Raw genomic sequence first — 17,313 nt, 5'->3', positions numbered from 1 at the left:
TTTCTACCTTTTATTTGTTATGTTGCCATAGTTTGCAGTGACATGGGTGTCACTGTTCCTCTCCAAGTGCTTTAGCTGCTCAGCTCACTGATAGTTAGTTCAGTAGTAGAATGAGAATTAAGTGTATGTATGTTATTTCAGTGTTTGTACACAGACATATCCATTAGTCTGTTCTTTTGACAAAAGCTGGGTAAGCACAGGACTTTCAGTGCTGCTGGTGGAGCCCTGGTAATTCAGCTGTTAGAAGAAATCCCAGGGTGGACAGAGCAGGGGCAGGGACTGAGAACAGGATCAGAGAGAAAAGGGAGGAACTGTCAGTTTGAAGGAGAAGAGAGGACTGTGCTGAGGTTCTGTGCTGGAGAGATGTATTTCGAGAAAACAAGAGGCAGAAAACCCCAGATGTCAATACAGTGCAGGGAGAGACAGATCTATTATGTGAACTCACCTCCACAATTAAAAATTGAATATGCAACATCCAGATTCCAGAATCCATCTGCTACCTATAACAGGAAAATCACTGACAAGACTTGCTGATGGGGGAGTCGACATAGAGAATAATAGCCTGCATTGTATACTGAAGAGTCTCTGTTTTGGTTTTGCAGACCTCACAGGTCAGTGCTTAGTCATGTAAAACCGAGGCTGACTCCTTGAGAGTTGATTTGTACTGAACCCCACAGGAGCACTAAGGCACTGCCAACATGGGTGACCAAGGAATGAAACAGTTTGGTTTGGCCCCAAAACCAAAATAGTATTCTGGGTGTAGTGTTCTGTATCTGCACAAAAGCTTTTAATGCCAGATGGACAACGGCCAATTTAACAAAATATTGTTTTTCTTTTCAGTTAATATATATTTAGGAGAAAAAGCAAAACTTTGCCACAATCTTTTTAGACATAAAATGTATTTTTAATATGCTCTGGGGCATGCAATCAATGAAGCTTCAACTTTTTTTGTACAATTAGAGTTTTAGATTAATTGTAAACTCTTAAATTAAAATTACAGGCTTCTTTCTGAGATTCATAAAGGATTAGAGACAGTTGGAAGCAATTCCAAGGTGGATAACTACAATGAAAGATTTGCCAAGGGTTTGAACACAGGTGTAAATCAAAATGTAATGAGTCTAATTCTGTGTTTGCTACATACAATCACAAAGAATGGGCACTGAAAGGGGTCGTGGAAGTGTTTAGGTTTTATTTCTGACACAAGTCTTCTTGAAAGTGATTGTGGGATTTAAATATTGCAATGTCCAGAGATTATAATGTTCTGTGGTCCTTGCAAGACTGAGTTCTGTGCAATTTATTCTCGAATGTGTCTATAGGAAATAGTTTTTTCATAAGTTCTTTTATTTGTTTTGTAGCATTTTTTTTCAAGAACTTTCAGTAATTTTAGTGATTTTGGGGAAAGAGATTGTAACATCCAAGTAGTCTGTTTAGTCTCTTTGGGAGTCTAGACTCAGTAGTCTCCTCAGATTTGGAGGAATTAATTTGTTTAGTTAAACTTTCCCTGTAAGAGGTGGGAAAATGCCACTTCTAAAATTCATAGAAGGAAACTAGTGTAAGTAGAAATATTTCTGACTCAAGAATAGAGAATAGTTATTGTGCTCTGTAAAATATTGTGAAGCTATACGACTGAATTCTCTAACCCTTAAAGCAAGAAAAGTCATGTGTGTAATTCATATCCAACCAGATTAACTTTTATTAAGTATAATTTTTCCCTGTACTTAAGGTTTTTTAATCTGTCCCTAGATGATCTCAATATGACACATCAGCACTGTGTTCTGGCTGGTTTATCACCTCGGTTCAGCTCAACTCACAGGGTGGCAGATGTAAGTATCAAAAACATTTCACTGTTTGGTCTCTTGTAAAACCAATATCCTGCTGCCATATTTGCAGCACCATGGTGTCTTTTCAAAATTGTGCTTCATGTTCTGCTTATGACTCAAATTCTTTTCATTACCAACTGCTGTTGTTTGTTTTTGATTGAGGTACACTTGGTTCTGTATTGGTAGCTGGCCTTAGCTCCCAGGTAGACTTCCCAGATGTGAATTGAGAATGTGCTGCTCTACACCTCATGAATTGCTGATGAAATATAGTAGAGAAATACAAATTTTCAGAAGTTGTTATATATACGTTTTTATTGTATCTTTATAGTCTTCAAGGGGAACGTTGGAATACATACTTGGACAGTGTGAACTGGCACTCCAGAATTTACAGACTGATTCTGATTCAATGGCTTTGTCTTTGAAATCACTGGAAGCTGCAGTGGTGAAGCAAGTGGAAGAAATACATAATGAGGTGAGATGTTCTGCACTGAAAATACTCAAGCCAGGTCTAGCAGAGCAGTCTCCTCATGGAGTTAATAGCAATTGTGTTCAGCTGATTACAAGGCATTGCTTTGTATGAGTTTGCAATGTGGCTTTTATGTCTTTTTTTACTTGGGTACAGTAACTGGGATTATCGTGGAAGTTTTCATTTTTCCTTCTTAAGATCCCTCTGCTGGTAAAGTAAGAGAAGTTTCACAAAATACTAGACCAGAACTGACAGTGTGGTGATCAAACAGGCTACTCTAGCACTTCTCCAACAGAAAGGAAGAGAGAGAAGGGATTAGAGGATTAGAGGGAAAGAAGCAGGTAATTTTTTCAATTATTCCTCCCTGGTTTTTGTTGAACCTGGTTTTTGCAAAATGCCATGGGTGGCATAATTAGGACTGTGAGCTCTAAAGTATGTTCTGAAGAAAATACAGTGGAAATAGTAATTGTGAAGAACATATTTAGCTGGTTATTAGGTGATACAAAAGATGCAAGTATATGAATGCACTTTGACAGGATTCCACTGAAGCTGACGGTGCTTTCTTGCTTGTAGCTGTGCTGTATTTCTGTTAAGATAAATTAGAAGCTGCGCACAGGTCATTTGCACTCAAATTAGAATTTGTGTAAAATGTTTCAACTTCTGTCTGCTGAGGAATATAATATTGTGTCATGCTACTAAAACTTTGTAGAACACATTTTTATCTGTATTGTGTTTACAGTTGGTAAAATGGAGCATAGCGTTGGCAAAAGATTTGCGCCCTTGACTTTTACCAAAACAGCTCCTAGGGCAATTTAAAGAAGTCTGATGCATGCAGGGGTTTACAAAACATTAATCAGGCTCAGTCCATAAAACTACACGCATATGTGGTTTGCACAGCAAGGGCCACAGGCACAGCTGGTGTAAATTTGCACGGGTCCTTTAACATCAAAGCCATGTGCTGTTTACATCAGGTGAGAGAGTAGCCCCTGGTGTTTGCAGTCACCTGAATAATTTTGCAATGTGACATACAGGGATGTTTCCTGTTACACATATGGGATATACTGTAACAGCAGTCCTACATTAACTTGTACATATTGTGTACTTAGTAGATATGCTGGATCTATATTTAATTTGAAAAGAGACTACCCATCCACCTATTTTACTATTGTTTTCTTTTTTCTTTGTTTTTTATCCCAAGGTTAAATCTTCAGTTGCTGTTAGAGTGCTACTTAAATTTCATTTATTGCTGCACAAATAGACAAAATTTCTAGAGACTTACCTCTAAGGTAAACGCCTATTTCTTTTTCAAACATCACTGAGCTGAAAAAGACCTGTGAAGCTAATGCAACTTTTCTTGCATATAAAATCTTCCTACCTTCCTGTATGATAAATCTTTGTCTTTTCAGGCACTAATACAGGTTTTAGGTTCAAACTTTATCAGGCAGGTAGAAAAACAAGAGACTGTGTTGTTTCTTTAAAGAAGCAAACTGCTTACTTATGAAAATGAGCCCTTCATTTCACTCTCTTAGTTTGTTAGCAATTTTAAATGCAAAATCAAAATAGCATTAAAATCCAAATCCCCAGAGGATTAATGGAGAACTGCCACCCAGTTTCCCAATTTTGCCTGTGTATTTCTGATATACAGCTTTCTGTGCTATTCCTAAAGCTCCTTGAGATTTTTTTTCCTCTTCCCCTGAACAAGAGATCATGAGCTTGAAATGAGATAGTATCTAGAGGTGAAGATTTGTTGTATTTTATTTTCAAATATTGTCATAACTGAAGTTTGTCATAATTGAATTTTTGTTAACTCTTGTAACTAGGTGCAGCCATTCTTCTTGGTTCTTTATCTTCCTGAAATGCTATGGATTCATTCTTTTTACCCCCTTGCTGCTACCTCCAAAGCAATCATCCAGCGAACATCATTAACCAGAACAGAACCATCAAAGTATCAGGCTAAAATATACTAGTTTAGCAGATTCACAGTCTGTGCTGGAATTAACTGCTCTGCCAAATGAGGCCTGGATGAATTATCTGTGTCTGCTTGAGGGAAAAAGCCTAAGAGTGGGTCTGAAAGAATGAGGAATGATTCTGTGCCTTCACTTTTGTACTCCTGGGCAGGAAAATTGACTTGCTGTGCTGATGAAGTGTGTTTGAACTGAGGATCTGAAGCATAGGTGGAGACTTCATTTCTTTTCCAGTTTTGTGGTGGGCAGAGAAACCTCTAAAAGAGTATCTGGGGAGTGTCCTTACTTGATGTTAGATTTCCCAGAGTTCATTTGTCAGGACCCTGTCTTGGATGTCTTGACAGAGGTATTCCAGTTGAAAAAGTAAGATGCTAACCTAAGGAGGATTTTAGCATCTCTAGTGGGCAGCCAGGTGGAAGTTTAATACTTCTTTAAACCTAGCTTTGTTGTCATGGTCTCCCTCACTAAAACAGCCTTCAAAGGAATATCTTAGTAATTGCAAGGTACGTGCTGTGTGTTAGATGTGTGAGTCACTTCACTCCCAGTGTGTGCTTTGTAGTTGTAAGTAAAGATAACCTTAATTAAGAGTGTTCACGTGCAGTTTGACTGCATAGCTTATGGCCTTGCAGTCTGAACAAATACTTCAGTGGCAGGGGTGTAGGAGGGTGAACAGATGCAGTTACCTGGCAGCTCTGGAGTACAATAGCCTGACAGCTCACACACAGTCACAATCAGATTGTTGTTTGGTCAGGAATCATTTATCCCAAAAGAAATGATCTTGCACAATTCTCTGAATGGGAATCTCTTGCTCCTACTAGTGCTTTCCTCCCTCTTGGCTTTCCTAAACATATGCAGCTGCTTAGTTTATCCCAAACAGAGCTACAGGGCACCTGGGGAAAACCACTGGCAACTAATTTCTTTTTAAAGGAACTAAATACTGCCGGACAGATCAGGTAAATGCTCATACATATAGAAATAAATCTTCAGAAAAGGTCTTCACCAGCCTGTCCTTAACATTTCAAAGAAAATTTTTCTTGCTCTGTTTAATGCAAAATCTGCTAACAGTTCACGTTGGTGTGAGGTACTTTCAAGGCTTCTCTATTTGCCAGCACCAAACTAATATTCAGATGTTCTCAGTGTAGTAAAACACCAGAGGAAGTCTTCTTAGTGTAATGGGATTGTGTTGAAAATATGGCAGATTTCAAACCAGGTACTTAAGCTTGAAATGTAGGGGTTTGTTCACATTTTTGCTCAGCTGTGATAATCAGATCCTGATTGCCATGATTAAAACGAGCCTGAATTGGTTGCCCTGTTGCTTGTGAGGTACAATCACTTTTGCCTACAGCAAATCTGTTTCTGTGGCAGCAGTAGATAAATTGAGCTTGGACAATGCATGGGGAGGTAGAAAGCCTGGACTAGCTGAGTTGAAGGGATGTGGTGTTAGACACTGAGGTCACTGATGAGAAGGGGAGTGGTGTAGGCAGCCAAGGGAAGGTTAATATGTTTTAGCACATTGCAGTGGGCTGACAGCATGGTTGGTGGCTGAGTAGTATGGCAGAAAGAAAATATAGATCACCTACATGTGTGGCATTTAATAACCAGTACTTTTAAATAATTGACTGAGGAGCATTGCCTCACAAAATGTCAAATGCTACTATTGGCCTTCTACTACCCAATATTGACAACAACCTAAAATTGGCCTTTAATCATTGCTTAAAGGACAATTTGAGCATATATGTTGAGATTAGACATACGAGGCCTGATTCTGAGCTTATTTGCACAGATGTAAGTCATAAATGAAAATCAATTAGAAGAAGAAAATTATTCTTCAGACACTCAGCCTATGTATTTTTATATGTAAATATGTTTAAGCTGTATACTTTTCAGTCATATAAAATACTTTCTAATGATAGATGAAGTTAGTTTTCATGTATGGGGTCTCCAAATTAGAACTCTGAAAAAATCCTTAACAAGACCTGTTAACCTGAGAATTCATTCTGTCACAGAATGTGAATGTTCTCTAACTTCCATTCCAAAATGGCTAGAAATGAGCTTTTCGTGTCTCTCCAGTGTTTAGTGTTGAGTTTTTTTTACTCAGAAGGTACAGCTTCTCCTGTGCATGGAAGGGGACAAGCCAAGAGGAGTGAATTCCTGCTGCAGAAAAAGCTATTACAGAAGAGAAATCATGCCCTTGCCTCATCAAGATGATTTTCTTTGTCAGAATCATCAGTTATCTGTTCAGAGGTCATAGTTCAGGGCAGACACTTGCCAAGCAGCTTGGTGGCCACCTTGGAGGGTGAAACACTGTTTTTTCTCCCCAACCCAAATTTATTAATTCAGGCTAGAACTAAACAGAGCTGCTGTGAGATGAATGCAGAGCAGAGTTTGGTAGCTGTGTGAGGTGGCAGTCCACATCCTTAAACAGCCTCTTGTAGCAATTCTGTACACTGACCCCAGATGAGACCAGCTAATCCTGCAGAAAATGCATTAGCTTGTTGCTATACTTTGTCTTAGACCTAGAAAGCAACTCTTTTGTGTCAAGTTATATATATTTTGCATAGAATCAAGATATATTTAAATTTTGGCCAATATGCCAGACTATGATTAGAGTGAAATTACATAGATTATTGCAAGAAATCAACATGACTAGGTAAAAATCAGATTGACTGAAATAGATCTATGATGAGTTATATTTTAACATTGATTTTAATAAAAGTATTTTTTTTCTTTGATTAATGGCCTCATTATTAATTTCATGAAACCTGTTTGGCAGACATGACATGGTAGAGACCAAAAAATGCAAAAAGAATTGGAGTGAAAAAAAGAAGTTCTTAAAATTCTAATTGAATTATGATGTGCTAGTCTTTCTCAAAACTGAATATACTGATTTTTTTTTTTAATCAAACCATAACTGAGTCCTTCATACCTTGCTAATGCTATAGAGGAAGCAAAGTTTCATCCAGTTATTTTTTTTGTTTGTTTGTTTTTTTTATGGAAGGATGTCATCAAAATTCTGTGCCAAGAAGTCACTGGCTAGCAGTCAGGTTTTTAAAAAAACATTTTAAGATCTGTGCTTCCCAGCTAATCATATTTTATATTTTACCAACAAATTTACTTTAATGTTCTTTGTATACATTGAAAATTTAAGTATTTTTTTATTGTAATCTTTAAAGTATTGACCAAACCTTTAGGTGATATTAACTGGACCAATTTCAGATTTCTGTAGCTGTTCAGTTTTCTCTTGCAGGAAAGGGAGTGTTAGGTGACAGCTTTGGGCAGTTTTCTTTATTCTTTCACCTTAGTAGGTTGTCTTTGTTTGCATCTTCAGAGTTGAGCAGGGATAAACAAATCTTCTTTGTGGTACAAATAATGATTAAAGCAGCTTTGAACTCAGTGTGAAACATAAGTACCACAACAAAGATAAATATGGAATTCTGAAGACCAGAACTATGGATTACTCTTAAAGAAAAGCATCATCTCTGGTAACTGTGCTATCTGGTGAAGGATGAGAGGCTGTGATTCCTTGTGTGTGCCACCCTCTCATTCCATAGCAACTGAGCTGCATTCTAGCAATATTATTACTCCAAGTTTTTTTTTCAAGCTTCTATAACTGCAACAATTTGAAACCCACAGTGTTAATTACAGTAAGCCAGAGTTGGTGCATATATGACTGGAATTCTTAATGTTTGTTGTACATGTGCACCATGTAAAAAACAGGGAATAAAGACAGTTGAGTTTTGCACCTCTCTGGGTTTGAAGAGAGTAGCTCAGGTTACAATGGGTATGGAATAGAAATAAACAGCTGTGTCTAAAGGGTGTGTTTAGAAATTACCTACTTGGTAACTGTCTCTTTCTCTATGGGACTGATCAGGTATAGCTGGGTTCTTGCATTACCCCATTCCTGCCCTAGATAAGGACTGTGGATGTTTATGGTGCCATGTTTTTATCTTGCAGGTTGAATTTGAGTGGCTTAGGCAGTTTTGGTTCCAAGGGAAGAGGTATTTGAAGTGCACTGATTGGTGGCTTAAGCCTATGGCTAAATTGGAAGAATTTTGGAGAAAACTGGAGATTATGGTAAGTACTAGTTTTAAAGTCTAAAGCCTCTAGGGCCTAATTCTGAGAGCACTCACAATTATGTTTTTAATTGTACTGTAGTAATGGGTTTTAGACTTTATTCGGAACATATGAGAAGCAGAATCAATGTCAGCCTTTCACTGTCTCCTGTTGCTTTTATCCCCCAGTAGCCAGAAAAAAAAAAAAGTGAACAAAATCAGATCCAAAACCCCAGGATTTTAGTTAGTTCTTGAGTTTGCTTGTTTTTAAAGTTTCGAAGGCTCATAAAAGCCTCATATGAGTCTTTTAGAGCCTCACAAGATGACAGCCATATATTGCACCACACAAATGCTGCATGTTGTCAACTTCTTTGTACAACACCCAGACAGACAAGTCTGCTAATGACAGCGGTGGTGCTTGTGTCTGAGGAAAGCTGAGAACAGAATGGTGATCTGGAAGTACTGTCTGTGGCCCACCTGTACACCTAGGCCATAGCTAGAACCTGCAAGAGGGGATTATTTCAATAATAAATGTAATAATGATTTCTGGGTAGTTCAAAGTACATTGTGCATTCCTTGAAAAGGGATTCAGGTGCCAAACATGTAGTCCATGTAGAGCCTCAGGTGTGAGCCTGTGCTGTCAGAGTTTCAGAGCAGCTGCCACTGTGCCTGTTTCTGGGTTTGCACTCAGAAGGGGCCGTGCTGGCAAACCCGTCGTTCTCCTCTCCATCCATCTGCATCACAAGCTGCTTTGGTCAGTTCTGCTGGCCGCAGCATAAATCAGCCTCATTTTCCCTTTGCTGGCTTGGAGGAGTTCGTAGTGTGGCTGAGGGTGCTGAGCAGGGTTGGTGTCAGGGTGTGTGTGAGCTCTGGAGATGTGGGGCCGCAGGAACGAGCTCTTGGCTCTCACAGGAAATGCTGTCACTCAAACACAGTGTGAGCTTCCTGCAGTGCCTGGGCTCACACTTGGAAAACACGCCTGCAAAAGTGGACAGTTCAATTGTGGAGTTTAGTTGCTACAAGAAATCAGTGAACATTGAATTCTACAAAAATATAACTTGCTTATGCGTTTGGAGCTTTCCCCCCTCATTTTTGTGTTTTTATGTGCTCACATTCTTGAATGACCCTTATAATTGAAAAAAAAATCTTTTGATTTGTTTTTCTTTCAAATGACAACTTACTCTCTTGTAACGCAGGCTTAGATGAGGTAGAGACAAGAATGTTTGATATTTTATATCCACTGTGTGTTGAAAACATGGAAAAACAGCAAACTGTGGAACTCTCGAGGGTTAGGTTTTCTGCAATTGGTGTGACATTGCCATGTGTCTCTAATTAGAAACACGGTGGCGTCAGTGTATCTCCTTTCAGCAGCCCTGGGGATGATATTTATCAGCAAACCAAGGCTCGGGCCAAGACAGAAGCTGCTTCTAATTTATATTTTAAGAATTGCTTTAATGTTTTATGACTTATAACATATTAATCACAATTAATTTCAGCTATTGGAGGAGACAGAAGAGAATGTTAATTGAGAATGTCTGTTTTGTTGAGTCTCTAAGTAAATGCGATGCTCCGCGTGCCCGGGCCCGGGCTCGGGGCGCTTTTTGGGGACAGAACGCGCGTTTTGAGCGGCCGCCAGGAGGGGGCAATGTTGAGCCGCCGTTTGTTTCCAGCCAAAAGCGCGTGGAAATTGTGCATTAACATCCAGAATTATCCCTGTTGCTCCCAGTTAGCCGTAATCTCTAAGATTCCATAACACAGGAAATCAATTGCGGGTTAACAAATTCAACAGCAATTTAACATAAAAAGTGCAGTGTTTTGGTGCATGCTTAGCTTCCACAGCTAAGTTAAATCAAAAGGGTATTTTTGAAGGTACCCACTAGTCTGAAGTCGATGGGTTTTTTTTCCCCTCCAAATTCATAATTTTAGCTGGATGATTATTAAAAGAAATAGAAGAGAGAGTAATGTAAAGTGCTAAAAGTAAAAATGTCTTAGAATTGTTGATATTACTTTGGTAGGATTTTGCTGCTCAAAAGGAATTCTTTCTTTAAAGAAAATATTTAAGCAGTGTGTTTTTCCTTTGTGTGTGAGCTGAACAACTGTTGATGTAGGGGTTTATATCCGTGTCTAGAGTGATACAAAATTCATTCTCGGGGACCTTCTGTGTGTTTTTTTTAGGTTTCCCCTTGTTTAACAAAGCAGCTATAAAGAAGAAAAGAAAGTTTCAAAAATTACTTCTGATTCTGCTAATTGTAATTACCCTTCTGTCAAGGCAGAGTATGATATTGCAGGAAGTTTAGCCCAGTGTCTTCAAACCTGTGGGCTTTATTTAATATTTTTGTACATTATAGCAAGCACACAATTTTATCATAATGTTTATTCCTGGCATTTCTTTCCCTGAGGATAGTTTTACTTAGAGCTCACTCTTGTGATGTAAATGTTAAACCTTTCATTTGAATGACATTCTGATAAAACATCACATTTCCCACAATATTGCCTCATGAATTTATGAGCCATTAAATCCAAAGCAGTTTAACCAATCTTCCTTTTTTTTCTCCCCCTCCCTTGAAAATATGAAGGCTATTCATATGTTGGAGGGGTTTTTTTTTTTAAAAAGTCATCCAAGATTAACACGTTATCACCTGCAACATCAGGATAAATGCTTGCAGAATTCAAAGGGAGAGTTACCATTTGAAAAAAGACTGTACAGGCTTTGCTTTCTGGGTAAAGAGAAGTCTGAAAAGCTGAAATCTCATGTGATGTGAGCAAGTCTTGCTGTAGCTGTTCTGAGATTCAGTGGAGAGACAATTTGTCTCTCAGGGTCTGATATCATGCAAACCTTGCAATCTGACATTTATTTTAGCTATGAAAATCCATAACCACCACACCAAATCTGTAAGAACTGCAGAAGTCCGACAGCCTTTTTTTTTTGGTTGTTTTGTGTTAGATGATTCACATGAGAAAAGTAAAATGTAAATCAATTATATTATTTTTGTTTGTGGAATGAAAAGTAAACATATAAGGCTACACTTCCATGTTGAATTTTTGAAGGCTTTTAAAAACATATCTAGTGTTCCTTAAACAAAAAAGGCCCTTACAGTGCTATATGGTGTGAACTGTATTTCCTGCTTTGACAGTCCATTTAGCAATGTAGCAATGTATTTATATGGCAGTTGGCCTTAATAACCTTTATTGACTTTAGTGGGAAAGAGCCAAGACTGGCATTATTAAAATGTATCAATTTCATTGCAGTATAAAATCACAACATATATAATTATGTTAGGTAGGCTAGGCTCCATTTAATCCCACCTATTTATGCAGGAATTTGGCAAGATGAAAGAAAGTGTGGAACTGAAATGTAGAGAAAAGTATGAGTGACTTGGAGCTACATTTAACAGCGCAACTGTTTGCCTGCAGTGAAGGGACTACTTAAAGGAATGAAACATAGATCTTGGGGAAGTAATTTCTTAATGGGATAACTGAAACACAAGTAGTTGTTACACCATTTGTTTCAATTTTTGGCATCTTAAAGCAGAGCTGATGATAATGAAATGCAGCACACCTTTTAATTTGGAGTGGTGCAAAAGCAGAAGCGTGCACTCGGTGAAAGTAGAATGATCAAAGTGGTATTTCATGCAGACTGGTATCTTTCTGCACAACTTTCATCTTGATTTGTAAAACTTTTTAAAAACTGTCTTCAGTCTTGTTATTACTGTTATTCTCAGTAACAGGCTTTTTATCTGTTTACACAACTGAATTGAAATCAGAGAGCAAGGCTATTTTATTGTAAAATTATTTTTCTTTCCTTTCTGAGGTCTATTTCATTATTTGCTCCTATTGCTATATATGAAGTATGTCATAGTTTCAGCTATAAGCCACTATTGTCAGGGGCTTACAGCCTGACAGTTAGAATTGAGTCTATGCTGAAACTTGAGCTACAAAATCTCAGCCCAGAGCCATTTTTTTCCCCAAATTAAAGCAAGGGTTTAAATATGTATTTAAATCAAGAGCATTTCAGTTCCCGGATAACCATGAAAAGCTCTAAGAAAAAATATGCTTTTACAAGGAATTCTTCTAGCTTTTGTAGACTTTGGCACTTTAAACAACTAACCAATTATTTTTAAAAAAATAGATAATGGGATCACAAACAGGCTGGTTGGTGTTTAGCTTCTTTCAGAAATTGCATAGCAACTTAACTGACACTTGAATTGGTTTGACCTTGTCAGCCAAAATTCCAGGAACTCAGAGGTATTATTTTAATTTCTCTTCTGGTTTTCCCCTTGTGCTCAGATACTGCAGTGTCACACTTTACTGGAGGGCCATGTGGCCATGGGTGATGGGATTTGCCTAATGAGCTGTGAAATGTAGGTACAACGTGGCAGCTCAAAGACCCAAATTTTACCCATATTTATTGTCTTTTGGGGCTGCTCTTATCTGTTTAGGCCAGAGCCTTTAAATAAATGTATTTTTGGCTGATTATATTTTATGTACACTGGAAGTCAGATGTTTCTAGAAATGTATCTTTTATCTTAAACAACAACAACAAAACCTGATCCTGGAGGATTTATTTCTCTTTTATTTCTTTTATTTCTCTCTCTCCTTTTTTAAAAAAAAAAAAAAAAATTTTTTTCTGGCAATAATTTCTTTGACCCCAATATTTTGGCTGTCAGAAATGAGAGAAGGGATTTAGCATTGTCTGTAGTAGAATCACAATGAAACTCTAAAAAGAAAAAAAAAGTGAAGTTGTATTGCACATCATTGAGGGAAAAAATTATTTACAATTCTGAGGGAATTCAGACTTAAGCTTCCAAAACAACATGTGTGCTGAAAGCACAAAAGACTGTGTTTATGATTCTCTTTGAAGTGTTTCTGCAACAGGATAAGGAAAATTTTAGAAACTGTCTGATAGTGTTCAGGGTAAATACTTAAACCCCTTTAGAGAATTTCACACACAGATACTGTGCAGCAGAAAAAAGGATACTTATGTTTCCTAAAGCTGCTACAGCCTACAGCTTTGTACTTAAAGACAGAGGTGTTGAATAGAATTCTTCTGAGGATACATCCAGTGACAATATCTACAGGAACATCAGAGCAAACCAGTGGATAGCACTTTCTGTTTTTAACCCTTCCGTGAGCTGGTTGAGATCTGAGCTGCGTTGATATGAGCCACTGTAACATTTCTGTTATAAACTGGAATTGCTCAAAGGGCAGCCTTCCCACTCTGACAGCATTCTGGGAAAACCACACTGACAACGTGAAGGTTCAAATGTACACTGGGATAAGCCAGGAGAGGTTTAGGACCATTTGTGTCCTGTGGGACAGGGCAGTGCATTTCTGCTGGCCCAGGTGGGAGGACCACGGGGGGGTTGTGTAGCTGTGCCCGTGGCGTGGTCCTGCCTCTGCCTTCCCCTCCAGGTGGATTTGCATTTACAGGTTTGACATCTGTTGGACTTCTTGTGCACACAACTGGATCTTGGTGAGCTGCAGTTTTGGACAGCTAGAGTTCTGTTGTCTTGTGCTTTATTCTTACTGTAACAAGGCATCTCTCTGTGATCCTCACTATTTTTATATTCTTGGGTATATACCGTTGTGTGTTCTGAGCACCTGCAGGTCAAATGTGATGAGTTCTGTGCTAGTGTTTAAGGCATAAATGAATATACCACAATCAGCAGAAATCAAATTTGTTCTCCCAAAACCTTGGATGGGTATACTCTAGAATGACAAAGGATCTCTGTATCAGTAGTGTGTTTACTGAGGCTTATTATTTGCTCTGGAAATAATGATGATGTAGTATTGAGCTGTTGTTTTACCAGCCTCACTGTTCTTTGCAGTTTTTCACAAGAGTGTGGAGTGAAAGGATGAGGGGAATGGTTTTAAGCTGATGGAGGGCAGATTTAGTTTGGATATTAGGAAGAAATTGTTTACTGTGAGGCTGTCAAGGCCCTGGCACAGGTTGCCCAGAGAAGCTGTGGCTGCCCCTGGATCCCTGGAAGTGTTCAGGGCCAAGTTGGACAGGGCTTGGAGCAACCTGGGATAGTGGAAGGTGTCCCTGCCTGTGGCAGGGGGCATTGGAAATAAAGTGTCTTTAAGGTAGCTTCCAACCCAGAAGATTCTGTGAAGTGCTTTAATGTTCTCAGAAATCTATTTCCTTCTAGAAAAACTTAATAAAAGACTGTATTTGAAGACTGGGAATAGTATTTCATAGAAAGAAGTTAATCCATATTTTTAGAATCTATTGTTATATTATATATATAAATTGATTAATTATTAACAATATTTAAAATTATTTCTAGTTCTTATTTATTCAGTCATAGAAGTGATCAGATACAGAGCTTGTGGATTTGTATTTGTGTATATATGTTTATGGACAAGCTACACAGAAAAAAAAAAAGGATTTGGTTTGGTATTAAAACTGTGAATTACAGTGGTTTGGCAGGAATAATTTGTACTGTAATTGTTATAAACTAGGGTAAGCTGTGATTTTGAATGAAAGTGAAAGCAAATGGCAGTATGATTAAAATGTCACCATCTACATTGCTGTATTTTTTTAATACAGCTAGTGTTGCTAAATGTGGTTTTATTGCTATTGTATTTTAGTAGTTGCTATTGTATTTTAGTGGCTCTGTAACCACTATAAAATAGAACACAGCTGCTTTACTGTCCAAATGGCTTTGGTAGGCAAAGGACGTGGCGTCTTCTGAAAAGCTGCTGTTGCTGCATTGATGCCTTTTCTTTCCAATCTGAGCATCAGTCCTTCTAATTCTTAACAAGATCATGGGTGAATAGTATTTTTGCAATGTACTCTCTAACAGTTACTTCATCTTTGCTCAAAACTGTAGCTTTCATTTTATACATAAAGAAATATAACTTGGCTTCAGGAGTTGCTATGGAGAGCATTATGCCCTGATGAATTAGGTGCTAATTCTTTTACTGACCCTCTGTTTAACTTGTGCAAGTAATTTAGGTGTGCTTTTCAAAATCAGTCTGGCAGTCAAAATATTGAGGTCTTACTTTGGTTTTACATTTCATACAATATCTGATCTTAAATTCCTCCTCAATTAAATGAGGCTATGACTTTTTCTGTATCTGACAATTATTTATTGGCTATGTCTTAGGTAGAGAACATCCTGCATGTCAAAGAAACTGACAAATTTCTGAATTTCTGCCTCCCCATATCATGATTGGAAAGTGTAGATGGGGCCACAGAGCGGTGTTGTGGGTGGTTTTTTTTTTGTGTTGTGTTTTTTTTTTTTTGGCAGACAGGTAAATTCTGTCTGTGTAAGAAAGAGCTTACTGTGTTTTGGCTGACCGTGGTTGTCTCCTGGCAGTTCCTGGGTCTCGTTCTCAAAAGCTTTTGTATGAATCTTTTTTGCTCTTTCTGTTTGTCACTACACGTGCTTCTGCTTAATGATCCCGAAGCTGTAGATATAATAATGTTTACTATTCTGCAGTAGGAAGATAATTACTGGCTTTTCTCAAATGTTACAAGTGAACATCAGATTCTGGCAGTTTTCCTTGGACTGCTAATCAATCTGAACTCTATATAATTTTCACAGCAGAGGCACTAATATAAAGTTTAAATGTAGTAAATCTTTTATATTATTCCAGTAAAATAACGTGATTGTTTATCACAATCAGATTAGTTTTTGTAGGACCCGTTTTGCATTTCTGTAATAGGGTAGAATAGTTAGGGGATGTTGAGAGCAGGCAGGATTGTTGCTGGGGGACAGGAATGGCAACAGTGGAGCTGTGCTCGAGATGAATCCAGCTCTGTACTTAGCATGCAGTGATCCACAAAGTGCACCGTTAATAGCTGGGAATAGTGCATCAGTTCATGTTGTCTAGCTGCCTAGGGATCAATATCATTTTGTAATAAACTGGAGTGATTATTTTTATGTGTCTGTGTATATATGTATGCATATATACGCTGCTAATAATTACATTTTAGCTCGATCTTCAAGCTGTGTCCTACATGCTAATGGATTAGAGCTTCACCAGCTAGCTAGAAGGTCAATTGTTTTGTGATGTTGTGGTGGGACGCAGCTTGGATAACTGAATTATAAGACTTTTTTACATGACAGAGTAAGTTAACTCATTGTGATCCTTTTGGTCTCCTTCTGTCCAATGTCATACTTCCATTTAATGAAATAGAAGTTCTTGTGCTAAAATCATTTGCAGTAATAGGACCACAGAATTCAGTCTCTTGCTCAAAAGTAATGATTGGTTGCGTTGCTGATGGACAATAGAAATTGTTTTAAGATTAGTCTATGCCACACAGAGGTTGTACTTTTCAGGCTTCCGTGAGGTGATAGAAAATCTGAAAATCAGCAGAGCCTTACATTTCTTCATGTATTCACTTTTGGGTAGGACGAAAGAGCACAATGGTATTGCAAATCCAATGGCAATGCATCTATCCCTAGGAAACAGGGCTGAGGCAAGATGGAACTAGTTCTGCTTTGCATTTATGTAGGTGCTCAAAGCAAAGACCAGTAAAAGTTCTGACTAAGTCCGGGTCCAAAATGTTATGATGCTTTTGAAAGTATTAAAAATAAACAGAATTAAGATTATTAATATTTCTCACTTTCTAAAGTCTTCTCCTGTAGGTGTTGCCTTCATTAATGCAACCTTAATGGAACAGGCATTGTCCCTCAGAGGAAGGACAGCAGAGAAAGGAGAAGTTGCTGTGGAGGTACACTTGTACAGTCAAGGCTCTCCAAAACATTTTTCCATTACTGATCCTTTTGATGGTTTTCATGTAGGATGTACTTGATACACATATTTATAAAATATTTATACAGTCATGGGTCACTTCCAGTGGTGGTGCTTATGCTAAAGGAATTTTGAATTCACAATAATTAGGAATCTACTGGGGAGAAGAAAAAATGGGAAAATGGGTAAGACAACAGATGAACGAGTCTTGAAAACTTTTAAACTTTGTGGAGATGTTGAACAAACAAAAGAAAAAAAACCACACTTTTTTAAGAAATCCTCATGTTAAAAAAAACTTCATAACA

General features: G+C 37.9%; 1 protein-coding gene across 2 annotated transcripts in view; it reads left to right on the top strand.

Moving 5' to 3' along the window:
- FTO (FTO alpha-ketoglutarate dependent dioxygenase) overlaps positions 1-17,313 on the top strand; it is a 224,458-nt gene that overhangs the window by 58,287 nt on the left and 148,858 nt on the right. For both annotated transcript variants that reach the window (XM_062499892.1, XM_062499893.1), the window contains exons 5-7: positions 1,744-1,823; positions 2,149-2,292; positions 8,205-8,324. In XM_062499892.1, coding sequence (XP_062355876.1) covers positions 1,744-1,823; positions 2,149-2,292; positions 8,205-8,324 — 344 coding nt within the window. The remainder of the gene's footprint in view (positions 1-1,743; positions 1,824-2,148; positions 2,293-8,204; positions 8,325-17,313) is intronic.

Source organism: Cinclus cinclus, chromosome 11 (genome assembly GCF_963662255.1).
Source record: "Cinclus cinclus chromosome 11, bCinCin1.1, whole genome shotgun sequence".
Taxonomy (NCBI): Eukaryota; Metazoa; Chordata; class Aves; order Passeriformes; family Cinclidae; genus Cinclus; species Cinclus cinclus.
This window is presented reverse-complemented; position numbering and strand designations above follow the sequence as displayed.